We start from the raw sequence: 17,570 nt of genomic DNA on the forward strand, positions 1-17,570 counted from the left end.
CCTGTGTCCCTGATCCCTCCAGAGGCTCCGTTTTCCCGCTGCTGCTGCTCTCCAGGTGCCACTCCACGCACCCGGAAAACCAAAATATGCTCCGTGGCACAGCCTGACCCTGGGAAAAGGCTGGAAGTGGATTGAAGGGAAAAAAAAAAAGCAACAAACCTCGGTGCCCCCTGCCAAGGCTTTGTTTCCCGGAGCCTCGTGATGCGGTTTCTTGGGTCGGTGTTTGGGATTTAATGCCGTGCAGGCACATATATTTATGTATATGTGGAGGTTTATGTGCATGGGTAGAGATGCACACAGCACACACATCCACCTATTGCATATACATAAATATATATATAGAGAGAGATGTTATTCTGCCCCCCCAGGACAGCTGGAAATGGTAAATTTTTAAAACCCGTGTCCTGGTTGCCTGGAGCCTGTGGATGCTGCTCCCCCCCGTGCTGGGCTGATGGTGCCTGGGAGGAGGTGGGAGAGAAGAGGTGGAGTTTTCTTCCCTCCCCTCGAGTGGTCAGTGGAACAATCAGGCAGATGCCTCCCGAGGACATCGGGAAAGCGTAAAAAAACCACCCAGAAAGCTTCCAGGAGGGGCAGCTGGAGCTCCTTGGAGAGGGCTTGGGCTCAGCGTGCTCCCCCTGGGAATGGGCCTGTGGGATCTCCCTGCTCAGCTGACTTGGTCGTGTGAAACAGGTAATAATGTGAGAGCCTTTGTTCCTGTTCTGTGATGCTGAATATATTGAAAGATGGGAAAACAGCTTCTCTGAATGCAGAGGAGAAAGAATTTTTCCTTTAATATCTCCTGGAAAAAGGGTGGGAGGGGAGGTTTGTCTCTTTTTTTTTTTTTTTTCCCCCTTTCCCTTTTTTTAATAGTTACTCCTTTGTGTTTCCATTGTGAAAATGGCTAATTTAATGTGTTTGCTGGGGAAAAATCTGTGCCTCGGTGTGTCAGCTCAAGAACAAAGGTTTTGACAGCTAGGAAAGATGCTTTTAGATGTAGATGCTGGCAGCACTCCCTCCTTTCCCTTTCCCAATGCTGAATTCTGTACCAGTGTGTTAGCAGACCCTTCTCCCCAGCTCTTGCAGTGGAAGGGGATGTGATTTTTTGCTAAGCTGATATTTTATGCATGTTCATGTTAAATTAGCTATCAGTGTTCCAAACCATCTTGGAGTGTGTTTTTTCTGAAGGCAGTTTTAATTGATCTTATATATATATATATATATAATTATTTTTTAAATGTTATTGTAAAATGTTCTAAAAAACAAAGCAAACTACCTCAGTGGGGGATAGTAACAGTCACAGTGATGGTGTGGACAGTGCTGTTGGTGCAGAATTGAGAGTGTTGATACAGTGACACTCATCAGATGAGCACTGAGAGCCTCCTCTCCATTTGCAATAGTTTGTGCTGATTTATGGCTGCCAGAATTTGATGTAGAAGAGCTGGGAGATGCTGGGGGGGGGTGTGTTTTTTATAGAGATATTTACAAATACAGTCAGTGAGGGTTGGCAATTCTCAGCATCCTTGCCTGGCTGAGGGGGAGGCACCAAGAACTGGTGTCAGTGAACCCAGTGGGGCCACAACTTCAATCTGTTATTGATATTTCTGAGAGCTTGGTTCTCTCTGGCATGGGCTGGAGAATTTGCTGCCATCACCTCTTAGGAGCTGGTGGGTTTCCTGATAAATGTTATGGGGTTGTGTGTTTTTTTTTTTCCTTTTCTTTGCTTGTATTTTTATTTATTTTAAGAGACCCAAGAGGAAAACACTAATACAAACACATTCTGAGGCCTATTAATAGCTCTGTGTTTGACTCACACGCTGTTCTCAGGATCTTGAGCCATTTTACAAGTAGCTTCACTCCTGGGTTTTTTATCTTCCATTTTACAGTGGAAGGAGCAGGGCTTGATGTGGCTGGGAAATCCTCAGCCTGTGTGTTCTGCTCCAGCCCTTTGCAGTGGTTCCTTCTGGATTTCTCCTGTAATTTAGATGAAGGGAAGATGAAATGGGAAGGAGCAAAGCATGCCACGGATGCCTGTGTGCACATTTTTTTTCACTCCTCCTGCAATGTGTGCTGTGTGCATCTTTCCTCTTGTGTTTCATGGGCAAGACCTGCCTTTTGAGGGGTGAAATAATAGGTTTGCATATCCCAGAAAGCTCCTGATTTTTCTTAGGCCACGTAAACAACTAAGATAGCTTCAACTCTAATATATAACACTAATCTCCTTACAGCTCAGCTGACATCACCTTTTCTTTTTTTGTGAATTCTTTCCAACTGAAATGTATGGTTGAGAAACTTTCCATCGTGGATGCTTTTAAAATCTGAATCAGAATTAGCTGGCTTGGAAGCTGGGAAGGACTAAGAACACACTGTACAGGTTGAGCAACACTGTGGTCATGATTCCTTGGTCCTCTCCATGCTGCAGCTTTCCTTTGTAAAACTGTGGATCCAATTTTTTTTTCCCCCCTGGTGTAAATTAAGCCTCTGGGAGCGCTTTGCCTTTGGGTGGTTTGAGACATATTAGCTGTAAATTAGTTTATTGCAGCTGGGAGATATTTAGAAGCTCTGCAGAGGTCATGAGGGTGGATGTTGTCTGCACATCCCATGCAGGACGGGTGTAATTTGGCCAAAGGTTCATGGCTGGAGGAGGCAGGGCTGAAAATGCTTTTTGGTTGAGTGTCTGCTTAGCTTTGAACTCATAAACCAGTTCTGATGAGCAGGCAAGTCTTGGGGCTGAGTGGTGGAATTACATTTCCGGAGCAGTAAATGCACATTAACCTTTAAAACAAGCTAACAAGAGGATTGAAGGAAAATCTAAATTAAGACAAGGTGCCTGCTGACCTTCTTTATCATAGGAGTCACTTAATGAAACCTTGTGTGGAACAGTAGGTCAGGCAAACTGAGAATACCTTGGGAATGTAGAAATCCTTTGGTTAAAATGTTGCTGAGCTGTGAACTCTTCCTGGTGTTCTCAAGTTGTGGTTACACCTGTATGAAGGTAAATCATGGTATGGACTTGAAAGGTCATCTCATTCCACCCCCTGCCACGGGCAGGGACACCTTCCACTGTCCCAGGTTGTCCAACCTGGCCTTGGACACTTCCAGGGATGGGGCAGCCACAGCTTGGGCTGGTTTTAACTGAAAGAGTTCTTTCCTAATATCTAAATCTAAACTCTTGCAGTTAAAACTATTCCCCCTTGTCCTTGCACTCCAGGCCTTTGTAAACAGTCCCTCTCCATCTTTCTTGCAGGCTCCTTTCAGGTGCTGAAATGCCACATTTAGGTCACCCCAAAGCTTCTCTTCTGCCGGCTGAAAAATCCCAATTCTTTTAGGTTTTCCTCCCAGCAGAGCTGCTCCATCCCTCTGATCACCTCGGTGACCAGTGAGATGTTAAATCACACACAAGTTCATAATGCTTAGGAGCAGAACAGCAGCTTGGCCTTGTTGCTTCTTTAAAATATGCAGGTTTTTTCCTCACTGCTGTGCAGCACCTGAGCCACTGGTGCCGATTCCAAGCCACAGAGGTGTGGTGTTCCCCAGCCAGGCAACTGTAACTCACTCACTTACTCACCAGAAATGTGAACTCTGGGCCAAATATTCAAATGTGCCTCTGAACCTTGTACATATATTTGCAAAACTTAAAACTGCCTAATTGGAGTGAGCATTAAACTGTTTTGAAAGCTACATTTCCAGTTGCATTACGTGCGCTCTGTGTGTGTGTGTGTTTTTTTCCCCTCCTCCCTTTCTAATTGCTGTCTTTTGCTGTTTTTAAGGACTGTTTCCCCACCAGTCTTGCTGCTGGTTCATAACAACCACAAGCTGGGTATGGCATTAATAAGGAACTAGGCTTTGTGCCTAATGAAATGCAAGAACTGCTCGACACGCTGGGGCAACACGAGTGATCCCCAGCCCTGTGTGTGTGTGTGTGTGTCAGGTGAAAGCAAATCCCGTGGCTTGAGCTTTCCATGGCTGGCTTAAGGAGAAGAAAATTGTCTTGTTGCTTTGATTTTTTTTTTGATTTTTTTTTTATTCTTTTTTTTGAGCATTTCACTGGAAAGCTGTTCCAGACGCCGTGTAGGAGGAGTTGCTGGTGGGGAGGGAGCTGCTGCCACTGAGCCAGCTCGGAATTGCAATTATTGGCAAGCCAAGCAAACATTTCATTTCCCCGTAATTAGCTCCAGTTTAGGGAGGCAGGTTAATTTGGGCTCCACGCCCTGTCTGTGTGCAAGAAGCCCTCGGTGCTCGATTTGCTTCTCCCAGTCTGCAGGCAGAGGGGTTTAAAGTGATTTTCAGATTTCTTTCTGGAGGAAAGAATCACAACAGACGTGTTCAACCCCTTTCCCCCCCTCTCCTTCAAAAAGGGATGCAAAGATGAGATGAAAACGTGGAGAAAAGGGCTATTTTAGGGCTCTTCTAGTAAAGCCAAACTGCATCTTTCAGCTGCCTTTTCTTGCTTCAGGGAAGCTTGAGCTCTCTAGGCCTGGGAATATTTGTCTATGGCGTGCTTCAAAATAAATAAATAAGGGAGAAACTGGGTCATAACTTCTGAAATCACAAGCCTGACCTTTCTGCTGTACCTGGTCACTTCTGTTAAATGGGTCACGCAGTAAAATCCTGCAGGAAAGGAACAAGTCATGGACATTTCTTCTCTGCTGGGTTTTGCATAAATTTCTGATGTGATGGCATTAGAGAATAATACTTGGGCATTTTCAGTATTTCTGGTGTTTAATTCAATTTTTTTCCATTGCAATTTTCTTTCCCCAGAGGTGGAAACTGAGAGATTCAGTAATTTGTGTCAGGAAAGCAGTAGGAAATCACCTGGGATTTGGCAGCCTCTGCTCTCCACAAGTTCCTGAGCAGAGTTTGTACCTGCTCTGTGGCCAAACCTCATCCCTGTTACTCAACTCTTGCTTTTAGGCTGAATCTAAAGGCAGCATTAAGCAGACATGGTTTATTTATGTTCTCTCCAGTGCCCCCTCCCCGTTTTCATTTGTTTGGCTGCTCCCACCCTGCTGCAGAGATATCAAACAATAAGTGGCCTTGTCTTACCAGGCTGTAACTTCAGGGCCTGGAGAAGGAAAGCTGATGCTTCTGAGCCTTGGAAGTCAGTCAGGGGTGGAAGAACAGCCCTGGCTGCTGGAAATGTCCCTGTCCCCTCCCCTTTATAGAGTTTCTGCGGGGACTAAAAGTTCTTGCAGGGTCCTGGCTTGAGCAGCAGAGCAGCACAAAGGCCACATTGAGAATGGCTGCTGGGGAAGCCCTCCTTCCTTGCCTGCCCTGTAAATGCAGTTCTTTCTCCATGAAAAGCCCTGACATCAGCTCTTGGAAAAATCCAAGTGCTTGTGTCATGGAAAAATAGCTGAGGCACTTGCTTGGGCCGGGAGTGAATGAGTGAACTGTGGAGGAAACTTCTCTGGAGATGCTTTTCTTCTGCCCTTTCTGAGTGTTGCTGTTGATGGTGAAATAGAAACCTTTCCCAGCTCAGATTTTTTACAGGAGGGGTGCTAAGGAAGGAACTACAGCTGGCTGGAGTAAACTCAAAGCACCCTCCTTGTCATTTTTACAGGACATGCTACCTGTGTCATCAGGAAATTCCATATCAGGAAATATCAGCAGGAGGCAAATCTCCGTGGTCTTGTTACTCATTTTATGGTGAAGACTTATCTTTGCATTCTGTTTTTCTTTCATAGTTTTAAGCTGTTTTTTTTTCTCCCTTCTCATCCTGCCTTCTCTTCACCCCTCTTGATGAAACCTTCACCCAGAATAAAACTCTGGTTAACAGCAGGAGTGAAAGAGAACTCTGTATAGAGATATTTAATTTTTTAAAGCTCAAAGAGGAAACATCCTGTGGGTGCTCTAACTAGCACCACTGGAATGCTTTCCCTGTAGAAAAACCTTCCTCTTGGAGCCCTGACATTCCCATCTTACAGCCCAACAGGGACTTGCCAGCCTTCCAGACTTTGATTTTTATCAAATTTATCTTAACCCAGTTTAAGTCCTTAGCTCAGCACATTGGTTGCCATAGCACCAGTCCCTTGCATTGATCCATCTGCTGATCCATCAGGAAGTGTGGGGATGGGCTGCATTGGCTACTCTGCATTTTCCCTCTTAAAGGAAAATTGGAGAGCACGTTCTGCTTGTGGAGAGAGACATTTGTGGCCTGAAAAACAATCTTAACATTGAGTGGGAGGTATTTGCTGGTGGTTTATTAGTGCACATCCCACACTGAGGCTGCTGGGAATGTTTAGAGGGGGAGACAACCTTGGCTATATGGGCTCTCCAGTCACTTCCCTGAATTTCCTGGGTTCCTTCTCCGAAGGCAGCGACCAGGCCTGTTCCTGGAGCTGTCAGCAATCAAAAGCTAATAATGCCAGGAACGATTCCTCCATGAGTCATTGCGTCAGCTGGGGTTGCTGCCTTGGACTCCTACAAAAATAACATGGAAATTTTAATGCCCAGCTCCCTTTTGCCTCCTTGTGCACTTGCCTTGAGTCCCTAAGGATCTGTCCGTGGGCTCTGCCAGCTCCCAGGAATCCTCCCTGTTTGAGTCCCTGGAGTTTCCCTGCACCTTGTGTCCAGCCTGTTGCCATCAGTCTGCAGCAAGTTGGGTGTTGTTTTTTTTTTTTTGAGGAAAAAAAACCTTGTGGTTTCCTGAGCTTCTGTACTTTGATACAGGGAAAAGATGACAGGGCATAAAGCTGCTCTTTAAGTGGTTTAATGCCGAGCTGAATGGACTGGATGTGTTGGATCAGTGCTCTCCCAGCCTGGCTGATGTGGTTCCAGCTGGAGTTTGTGGGCAGCACAGGCAATTACAGGGAAGTGCTGTCTGTGTTTGCCCTCGTTGCCAGTAGTTTCCCACTTGCTGCATCCGTGTTTCCCTGGATCTGCTGTCTGTTCTCTCCTCCTCAGGTCCTTTGGTTCACCCACTGCCCTGTGCAGAGCAGGTTCCCCCTTTTTGTTGGGACAGAAAAGTGCCCTTAGCTCCACGTTAAGGTCACTCTGGGGCTGCTTTAGTCCAGGTCGTGTCCCCACTCTCCCACAGTACCTTTCTCAGGGCTTTTAAACCCTGCAAAAAGCTGCCCTGGTGGATCTGCAAGCTGGGAAAACAGACTCCCTTCCTTGTTTTTCTTTCATTCTGTGTCTTTCAAGATGAAATTATGGGAATTATCTGCAGAACAGTGTTGGAAACATCCATGTTTACTGTACTTTCAGGGCACTTAAACCTACGAGATTTAGGCAGATGGAGCTTTTCTCTTGAGTGCTGTCGGTGCAGGGTGTTGAAAATGAAGTTTAATAGGTACCAGATGAGTCATGGAATTGTTCAGTGATTTGTGACTGTCACTCAAGAACAGGGCTGGAGTTTTCCAGGAGCTGTTTGGTTGCACATGAACTATCCAGCTCAGACTTCCAGAAGTCTTGAACACCCACTGCTGGAAGTGTTCCAGGTCAGGCTGGATGAATCTTGGAGCAACCTGGGATAGTGGAAGGTGTCCTTGCCCATGGCAGGGCGTGGAATAAGATGAGCTTTAGGGTCCCTTCCAACCCAGACCATTCTGGGATTCTGATTGTATTCAGATTGTATTCTGGAATTCTGCCAGTTAAATTCACTTTTCCACAGAAATCCATGGAGCTGGTGCTGGCCAAAGGCTTCTCATTGACTGATGACTTGGTGGAAACCTCCTGGAATAGGATGAGGTCATTTTAATTAGAAGTTTGGTCTTTTTATTGGGGGGGGCTTCTCTTTCTAAATATGTAAAAACCTGTAACAAACCTGTCCTACATCTCATCTCTCCCAAGTTTGGCTTGATCAGGTGTGTTTGCTGCTTTTCTTTCAAATTTAGAGTTCACTTAGAGGGTTTTTCTGTAACAAGCAACATCTTATTTAAATGAAACTAATAAAGCAGTGAAGAAGCTTCCATTGCAACCGTTCATCTCCTAATTAAAGATTAGTTCTGTCAAGCAAGCAGTTTCTGGCTGTTCTCCTCTGGATGGGTTTCACAATATTTCTTACTCATCTGGGCACAAGTTGTAGTAATTTCTACTTGCAAACACACACGAGCTTCATTTCAGGCATGTGAGCAGTCCTGCTGAAGGAAATGGGACTAAAGTTAGGCACATGAATAAATATTTCCAAGGTTGAGGCCCTTGCCTGAATCTAAATATTTTTCTCTTTGATCAGCTTTCCAGATAGCAGATACTTGAATTCTGGTAATATTTTAGTAGGGGGAGGAAAAAACCCCAACATGGTTATCTGGATGCTGTGCTATTTATGGTCAGCTATATTTTCAACCTCCCGGGCTAGAATGGAATGCTTTGTACTGTTGGAAGCTGGGAATCCTTCCTGCTCTGGTGTGTTTTGACACATTGGGTCTTAAAACTATCTTTTTCTGCTTGGCTTCAAGGTGGTTATTAGGCCTGTGTGTGTGTGAGCTAACATGAAGTATAACTTTTAATCCACTGTGTTACTACTTGTTAGGTGTATTTTCCTCACTTGGCTTTACAGTAAATAGATTTTCCTAATGCACCGTGACTAAGAAGACATACTTTTAGTAATTTGCTGCGTTTAAATGGCTTAAATTATTTGACCCAGTGTTTGAAAAAAAAAAAAAAAAACAACCCAAAATGTGACTTGGCTTTTAATTGTTGCCGGTATTTGGGAGAGTGGAACAACTTGTTTGAAAATGTGCTGATGTTCATCAGTTATCAGACAAAATGTCTACAGGGTTTTTTTATCGTGGAGCCTAAACTTGCCAGCTCCATTTGGAATTAAGTCTCCAGCTGTTTAACCCCACCCTGCTCTGCCCTGCTGTTTACAGTAGGAGGTGAAGTGCATTAAATATGTAATATGTGCTGCTGAACACTCTTAACACACTGAGGGGATTTTCAGTGTTGCTTTCAAGCTTAATCATATTTCCAAGGGAAGATAAGTGGTGCTGAAACACAAATTGTTGCTGGGTGAGCTCGTGGGAGCTGCTCTGTGTTCTCTGATTGTGTTTTATCCCCTCCGCTTTTTGCTGCAGTGACACAGCGTTTGGGAAATGAGGGATGGAAATGAGGGATGGAAATGAGGGATGTCTTCAGCAAATCAAGGAATTCCAGGTGGTGTTCAGGCAGGAAAGTGGGAAAAGAGGAGGAATGTTGCACCGAGTGTGCCCAGCAAGGACCTTGAATCAGCGTTGCAGCCTCAGCTCAGCTGACTCTTCCACCTCCAGTTTCTGTGATTTCATAACTCAGTGCCCAGGAATGATTTCAGGTCCTGGAGAGGAGTTTTTCCAGGGGGCGGTTGGGGAGCTTCTCCTCCAGCCTGGCTGGATAAAGCCCATCCCCTTCCTACCCCGCTGGTTTTAGGGGATACCCGGGAAGCCAAGCAAGTGCAGGGCAGAGCCTGGACCTCACCCAGCCTGGGTTGATCTGCTGCCTGCCCTGCTTCTCCACCGTGTCCCTGCCTCCCTCCCTGCTCTGGAGGAGAAAGAAAGGCAGGAAGCTGGCAGGAGGCCAAGGGGCTCCAGAGCTTCCCGGAGCTGCTCCCGGCGCGCTCGGCGGCCGCGTGGGATGGGGGGACACGGCCCCAGGGCCCGGGCTGGGGGCTCTTCCCAGGACACTGGGATCCTCCAGGGCCAGCTGGCTCCTGACCTCTTGTGCTGCCCAGCTGTGAGCACAGTTTTGGGTTAGGAACAGGAGGGTTTTGGCTGCCACTCCTCAGGAACTTGTTCACTGGTAACGTCAAAGCAACGGGAAAAGCTCCAATAATTTCAGCTCCCATTTTATGTTCAACAACTTCAGGGTTCCTTCCTAAATAATTGATTAGTTGTTAAAGTTACTGGTTTCTCAAACACATCCACATACATGCAATTATTGTAACAATGTTATTCAAATCCCCAAATCTTCGTTGGTGAAGCCGAATCATGATGTGTTCAAATAACGAGTATAGAACCTTCAACATCCCCATATTTGTTAATTATTGCATTCAAACATTCTCAAAATATTTTGATATCACAGAACAGCGTGCATAATATCAACAAAAGTGCAAAATAGCTGCCTGTAAGTCACAACTGCCTAAGAGGCTGAATTAAACCTGGTTAGAGTTGCTCTAACTGATATTATCAAGAAATAGAGACTGTAAAACGTTACAGAAGAAGTTCAACAGGACCAACAATGGAATCTCCGATAGAAAGAGAATTACACAATGAAAGATCATCCCTAAAACCTTCAACTTTGAGGTAAAAGACACTATAGCACAAAATGACTTGCTGCAATTCCTTCAGACCATCCACCAACTTTAACCAACCCTAGACATGACTACAGAATAACTGCAGATTCACAACTATTGCTGCCAAAATACCTTGCAACATCCTTCCTGCCCCAGTTAATACCACTGGCCCGACAGAAAAGTTCTACCCAACTTCTAGACCTCTAAAATAGAATATTTGTGTTTCATCCTTGAGCAGATAACGAATGGCTCTGAAGCAGCAGTGAACTCACTTTGTGCTTCCTGGGATCCTGTGTTGCTGCAGGAGCAGAGCCTGCAGCTCTGGGGGCTGATAAGAAACACTGTGGGGATCAGGGGCTGTCACTTAAATGCTCCATTGAAATATTTGGGTTGTAGCATTAGGATTTTTTTAATGCAGCTCCAGAGTTCAAAAGCGTTAGATAAAAAAAACGTGGTGGAATTCATCTTAAGCATCTTCTGCTGCCTTTGCCTGGACTCCTTATTTTTCTGGTTTTATCTTTTCTGCTTTTCAATGAAAAACTTGATTGCTGCTGTATCTGTTGACTGTGCAGGCAGGGCTGGATTGGCCTGAGATGACTTCTGTTTTCTTTCTATGGGATCCAAGCTGTCTGCCTTGCACAAAATTGTTCTTTACTGGCCAAAATTTGTAAATGAAGGACTGGATGCTAAAGACATCTAGCTTTGCAGGTAGAGCAGAGTGAGGAGAGGCTTGATTTGATTTAGAGTGGATTTCCCAGACTTCTAAGATTAAAATAGAGCTTTTTGTGGGGCAGGAGGAAAGAGGACCATCACTTGTCTTCAATTAATTAACTCCTCAAACTGCTGCTTTGCCCATGGGTTATGCAATGCAGGCCCCACCTACCCCCTTAATTTGGAAGCTGCTCTTGCAGTTGCACCAATTTTGCTGCTGTTATCTGAGAGATGGCGAGTGTCTTGCTGTGTGTAATTATTTTCAGGAACAGACAGACAACATTTTAATTTCACTTGCCTAATGTGTCATCAGCTGCTCGCTTCAGAGTTGCCATATTAGTGCATGTTTGCACAGGGGATTGGCATGTGGGAGCTGGCCAGAGTTTTGGGTGGATCCACACTTAATGGCACAGCTATTATTCCAAGAGAGGGATTAAGCTGAGCACTTCTGTGCAGCCAGTTATGTTTTTCAGGTAATGAGGAGGGAGCTGGAGCAGCTCCCAACCTTTTCAGCTCAGTCTGAGTTTGGAGCTGGTGTCCTTGGGGCTGTCCTGCCCTCATGTTGTCTTTTTTAATACCATGGGACTGTTGGTCTTGACCCATTTGATCTGTTTAAATTAAGCGAAACTTAAAAAAATAATAATAATTTAAAAAATTGTCATTTATTGCCCTGGTAACCTTTGTGGTATTGAAATTGTATTGTCTTGAATCTCCTCTCTCTAACCCTCACCCCAGCACTTGGAAAACCTTTATAAATAGGAGAATGCATTAAGAATAACTATTATATATGTATAGATGGAAATTATCAGCTATAAAACATCTGTAGGTCTTCATTTAGAACAAAAAGTGACTTACTGGGTTTTTATATATTCACACACAGCTCTTAATGTATATATTGCTTTGTAGCTGAAGGACCTAAAAATATTAAACAAGAAGGAATGGAGTTAAACTTTATTACAAGTTCTGAGAAATAAATAATTCTGCTTTGTGAAAGTAGAAGTTGGTGCCTCGAGCTGGATGACAAACACCTTGTTCTGTCTAAATCTTGTTTTCTGCAGTAATTCAAGGGAAAAAACCCCTGATTTCACAAGTCCCATGTTTCCCTTACTTAAAAATACATATACACCTTGTTGCTGTGGGTTTGTTGCTTTTGTTGTCTGTATATATAATAACATGTGGAATAGTTGATGTAATTTCAGGTTAACTTCACTCTCTTGCACTTGTCTCAAGGATGGCAAGTTCATAGAGTTTCGTGACAATAGAGGTGTTAAATTTCAACACAAGCTGTGTTACTGGGAAGGAGAGTTTTCGGTTAGTTTGGACCTTTATTAGGGCAAAAAAATGAAGGAATGTTAATTTTTAGTGTAGGGAATTAACTGTTATGAGAGGAAGATGTGTAATGAGGACAAAAGAGCTGCTGGATTTGAGAGCAGACTGTTCTTAATTCTGTTTGAAACCTTAAACATATCTTTACTTAACTGAATCAGCTCTAAATGGACTAATAATTGGCTGAAGAAAAAAGAAAAAAAGATGGGTTTTCTTGTGGTGGTATCACAGAAGTGTAAAATAACTTCATATTTAAGCATTAGTGTTGGTCTGAAGGATAATACTGAGAAACAAAAGTTCATTAAACTTGTGCTCTTTTCTTCTTTTCAGGTTTCCTCTCAAAAAACCTACGAGGTGAGTTCCTGAAATTTGACTTTTTATCTTTATTGAGTTCTTGACATTTGAGTTTTTATGTTTATTGAGTTCCTGAAATTTGACTTTTTCTCTTCATTGCAACTTATGCTGCAGCGTTTTTGAGCGAGGGAGGCTTTTAAAAGGAAAAATAAAGTTTTTGAGTGAGGGAGGCTTTTAAAAGGAAAAATAAAGTTTTTGAGTGAGGGAGGCTTTTAAAAGGAAAAATAAAGATGTGGGCTGACCCAGACCACAGTACCCATTGCAGATGTGAGGAAATTAAATGTCCAGATGGGGACAAGGTGCCAAAAAGATAGTTGGTGGTGAACTTAAGGTGCATGGCATAGTGTTACATTTGCATTCTGTCACATCGCTGCAGGCTCATCTTACCTGGGATTTGAGATGGTAAAGGGACACTTGAGTTGGTACATGATCTACTGGGAGGGGGGGAATATTCTAAATCTTTAATTTTTGCGTGCAAAGATATTGAAGGTTTGCTGGGGAGGAGGCAGAGTTCAGATTGCAGGAGGTTTTATCTCTTTTTTGTAGCCTCATTTTTATTTTACTTTTCAAACTGAGCGATAAAGAGAATGCACTTGCTGTTACTAATTCTGAAGGTTAGCAGGGCTGTTTCTAGAACCTTGGATACGCTCCCGAAGCCTCTGAGGGAGATCATTTTCCCACTTGAGTTCAGCCTGGGAATGAATTTTTTAAGCGAATTTAACGCCTGTGTTTCAATCTTGATTTTCCCGTGAGCGGCTCAGGTTATTTCTGGGAGCCCCAGCAGCTCCTCTGTGCTCTGCTGGTGAGGATTTGTGCTTTTTTTTTCTTTTTCCCCTGACCCAGACACGGCAGCATTTTGAGCAGAGAGTCTCCAGCTGACAAGAAGCAGAAGGTCGAGCGCTGCAGCAGCACCCACGACTTCGATCCCACAGGTACAGTCCTAAGAAAAACCCCAAGTGAAAACCCACATTTCCACCTGAAAAGCACTGTGGGAAATCAGGTTTAAAAACTATTTGAGGTTTAAAAACTATTTGAGGTTTAAAAGCTTATTTTAATGCCCCAGCAAATGGGGTTTTCAGAGCTGGGTTGTGCTTTTTTTGGGGGTGTTGCTTTTGAACAGGCACATCTAATAAATGATAAACCTGGGCTGGGGTGGCAGTAAATGATTAGAGCTGCTCAGTGAACAATTGGAACTCGTACCTTTTCAGAAAAGTCAGCCTGAACTTTCAGGATTAATGCTGTAATTAGCTGTGATTTAGTTAAGTGTCACACTGGGGGTGTTGTAGGCTCAGCCAGGGCTGGGTTCCCTTGTTTGGGTTTTAAGTTTTGGGGGTTTTGTTTCGTTCTTTTGGGCCTTAGTGGATTTTGATCCCTCTCTGTCCCTTGCAAAGTGAGTTTGTTCTTTCCAACGTGCTGCATTTTAAGAGCAACATCTCTTTTAAAAGGATGTGCTCCGCTATTTTTTTTTTTTAACCTTCCCAGGGGCTAAATTAGGGTCAATTTGGGCAGCTTGTCCACAACTGTCTGGGAAATGAGGGATTCTTCCCTCTCCCTGAAACCCTAACCCAGTGACTCTGTGTGTGTTCATTAAATGCATGACAGGCTCTTGTCTGAGCCTCCTGGCCCCTTGCAATGTGAATTTGTCATGTCTGTGCATTGTGCTGTCCCTGGGGCTGGTGGAAGGGGAAGGCAGGAGACTTGAATGGTACAACTTGTAGGATGTGGGTTGTTTTTTTTTTGCACAAGACATTTGAAGCTGATGTTTATAAACCAGGCTGTTAATGGTTTCTGTCACTGGCTGCCTGACTCCTTCCCAGCGTGCACAAAATAAAATGAAAATGGGCTTTAAATGCCAGTTAAAAAATCCTGGAAGGGAGAAAACCTGAATTAGTGCTTTGTCTTCTTTTCCTTTGTCCTTGGAAGTGGGTAATGTAAAATTATTTCAGGTTGGGGGAGGTCTGGGTTCTGAAGGAGAAGGAATTTATTTTCTTCAGAAACAAACTTCAGGAATCCTCTAATCTTAATTTGATGAAAGTCACTCCAATTTTGAGAGCTGTCACCTGGCTCCACTGTTATGGTGCTTGTGCCCTGGTCTGGTCAGATGAACCTGCACTGCAGCCTTCAGAAAAGGATGTTCTTTTTAAGGGGTGAATTCAGGATTGCTGTGCCTGTATTGATTACGTATTTTGGAGCTAAACAATACCAGAGCTTCTGTGCTTGGACTGTTTTTATCCAGAATCCTTCCTGTAGTTATTGCAGAAAAACATCTTTTATTGTGTCTTAAATTCTATAACAAGATTCTGTGTGGTGTTACCTGTACCTTCATTATTCACCCCTTATTCCAAGTGTTCCACCTGTGTTTTGTTCCCATCTTATTTGTGTGTTTTGCACGATTTAACCCAATAAATCAGTCTGTGCGTTTTTGTTTTTGTTTTTTTTCACGGATTTTTTTTTGTTTTGTTTTCTCATGTTTGGTCTCCATATTTTCTATATCTCTCTCTCCTTCTCTCCTGGCTCTCGTGCAGAAAGCTCCTCCAAGAAGACAAAGTCTAGTTCTGAGGAGAGTAGATCCGAGACATATGGTAAGCTCCAGCAGCCTCACCCCTGGGCAGCTCCTGCTTTCTGTCTGTGCATCCCAGGCTTTCCCACCCTTCCCATGGTCTGCATGGTTGGCTCTGCAGCAGGGACTGGCCAAACTGGCCTCAAAGTGTTGCTTTAGTGTCTCAGCTTCTAGTTTTGTAGTGGCTGGAAAACTAACCTGGCAAGCTGGCACCTGGAATATTCTGGAATACCCACCCCCGAGACCTCGTGCCACCGGAGGGGGTTTGGGGCACTGTTGGCACCCAGAAGGGTTGTGTGGTTGTAGGAAAGCCTGTCTTGCTCTGGCTTTGGAGGTCAGAGCAAGCAATTCAGTCCTTTTTTGCATTATTTGTAGGTTATCTCCACTCAGTTCCTTCCCATGTTTCACAGAGTATCTGTAAATAAGTAAAACAAATGTAAGAATCTGAACTTGCCCGTTCTTTGTTCCAGAGGGAGTGAGTGACCTTGCAGTCCTGGGTTGTGTATCACTGCTGTGTGTGGGCTTGTGCACTGGAATAAATAGCATCTCACAGAGGGTTTGGGATGGCAGTGTCCCCACACACCAGGGTGTTGTCACTGCACCACGTTTGCTCCTTCAGCTCCCCCCAGATCTGTCAGCCTGGGACACTCCCCACCCCATCCTGGCTGTACTTAACGACTTGTCCAGTTTCCAGCCTCTAAAGATATCTGTTAGAAACTAGAAGGCAATAAGTTTTCACGAGTTAATGGGGTTTTTTTGGATCCTACAGCTTGTAAAGACCCTTGGAGCCGGGCTGAACCTGGCCAGTGCTGCTGCATCTCCTGTTCCCAAGTGTGCATGTCCTGACTCCAGCCATGGGTTCCCTTTCTTTCCCTCTCCTTTTTTCCCCCTCTTCATGTTTAAAACAGTCTGTGACACTTTTCTGATTTTAATCTGTTAAGAAAATTGCTGCTGCATAACCTGCTGTGGGCTTTTGGGCACTTGCAATGACTCTTCCAAGTATCAGCTTTTATCATTCCACTGGAATAAAAGTGCCAGGTGTTCATGGCTGGGATCCAGCTTCTTAAACCACCAAAATAATGCAAAGTGATGCTGTCGTGGCTCTGGTTGTGAGGAACACTGAAAAACGATAGCAAAGAAAAAGTCTGAACCAAAAAAAACCCCAATAAAAAATAAAAGCAGAAAAACTTTCTAATCCACAAAAAAAATCCGGTGAAAAATAAAAGAAAAAAAAAATCTAACCACCAAAAAATCCAATAAAAAATAAAAGCAAAAAAAAAATCTAAACTTCCCAAAAATCCAGTAAAAAATAAAAGCAGAAAAAGAAATCTAACTCCCAAAAATCCAATTAAAAAAAATAAAAAAACGAACCCCCCAAAAATCCAATTAAAAATAAAAGCAAATCAAACTAACCCACAAAAAAATCTGATAAAAAAATAAAAGCAAAAAAAAATCTAACCTTCAAAAAATCCAGTAAAAAATAAGAGCAAAAAAAGAAATCTAACTCCCAAAAATCCAATAAAAAATTAAAAAAAAATCTAACCCCCAAAAAATCCAATAAAAAATAAAAGCAAAAAAAGAAATCTAACTCCCAAAAAATCCAGTGAAAAATAAACACAAAAAAAGAAATCTAACTCCTAAAAATCCAATTAAAAAAAAAATCTCACCCCCAAAAAATCCAATAAAAAATAAAACCAACCTGTAACCCACAAAAAACCACAATAAAAAATAAAAGCAAAAAAAAAAATCTACCCCCAAAAAATCCAGTAAAAAATAAAAGCAAAAAAAGAAATGTAACCCTCCAAAAAATCCAATAAAAAATAAAAACAAAAAAAAAATCTAAACCCAAACACTTTTTTTTTTTGTTTTCCTTTAAGGAAAAGTAACCCAAAAGTGATGTTCCTCGGGGTGGGAGAGTGTTCCTCAGGAAACAGGTTTGGAGAGGGCCTTGATTTGCTCCAGCAGAGCTGGAAACCTGTCTCAGGGAGGCTCTTGGCTTGCTGCAGCTTGTCATCCTTCCTGCCCTGCTCAGGGAGCCAGCAGGGAACCAGGGAATGAGCAGGGAATGAGGGAATGAGCAGGGAGATGAAGGAATGAGCAGGGAATGAGGGAGTGAGCAGGGAACGAGGGAGTGAGCAGGGAATGAGGGAGTGAGCAGGGAACGAGGGAATGAGCAGGGAATGAGGGAGTGAGCAGGGAGATGAGGGAATGAGCAGGGAAATGAAGAAGTGAGCAGGGAAGTGAGGGAGTGAGCAGGGAAATGAAGGAATAAGCAGGGAATGAAGGAATGAGCAAGGAAAGGAGGGAATGAGCAGGGAAATGAAGGAGTGAGCAGGGAAATGAAGGAGTGAGCAGGGAAATGAAGGAGTGAGCAGGGAAGTGAGGGAATGAGCAGGGAATGAGGGAATGAGCAGG

The 17,570-nt window shown here is 43.6% G+C and overlaps 1 protein-coding gene across 2 annotated transcripts in view; it reads left to right on the forward strand.

Annotated features, from left to right (window-relative positions):
* The window catches only part of ARHGEF12 (Rho guanine nucleotide exchange factor 12), a 73,775-nt gene that overhangs the window by 20,115 nt on the left and 36,090 nt on the right, over positions 1 to 17,570 (forward strand). Inside the window, exons 2-4 of one of the 2 annotated variants that reach the window (XM_027699438.1) lie at positions 12,572 to 12,595; positions 13,433 to 13,527; positions 15,121 to 15,177. In XM_027699438.1, the coding sequence (XP_027555239.1) occupies positions 12,572 to 12,595; positions 13,433 to 13,527; positions 15,121 to 15,177 (176 nt within the window). The remainder of the gene's footprint in view (positions 1 to 12,571; positions 12,596 to 13,432; positions 13,528 to 15,120; positions 15,178 to 17,570) is intronic. The other variant, XM_027699439.1, reaches the window with a different exon arrangement.

Source organism: Neopelma chrysocephalum, unplaced genomic scaffold (assembly GCF_003984885.1).
Source record: "Neopelma chrysocephalum unplaced genomic scaffold, ASM398488v2 Primary Assembly neopelma1_138, whole genome shotgun sequence".
NCBI classification, from domain to species: domain Eukaryota; kingdom Metazoa; phylum Chordata; class Aves; order Passeriformes; family Pipridae; genus Neopelma; species Neopelma chrysocephalum.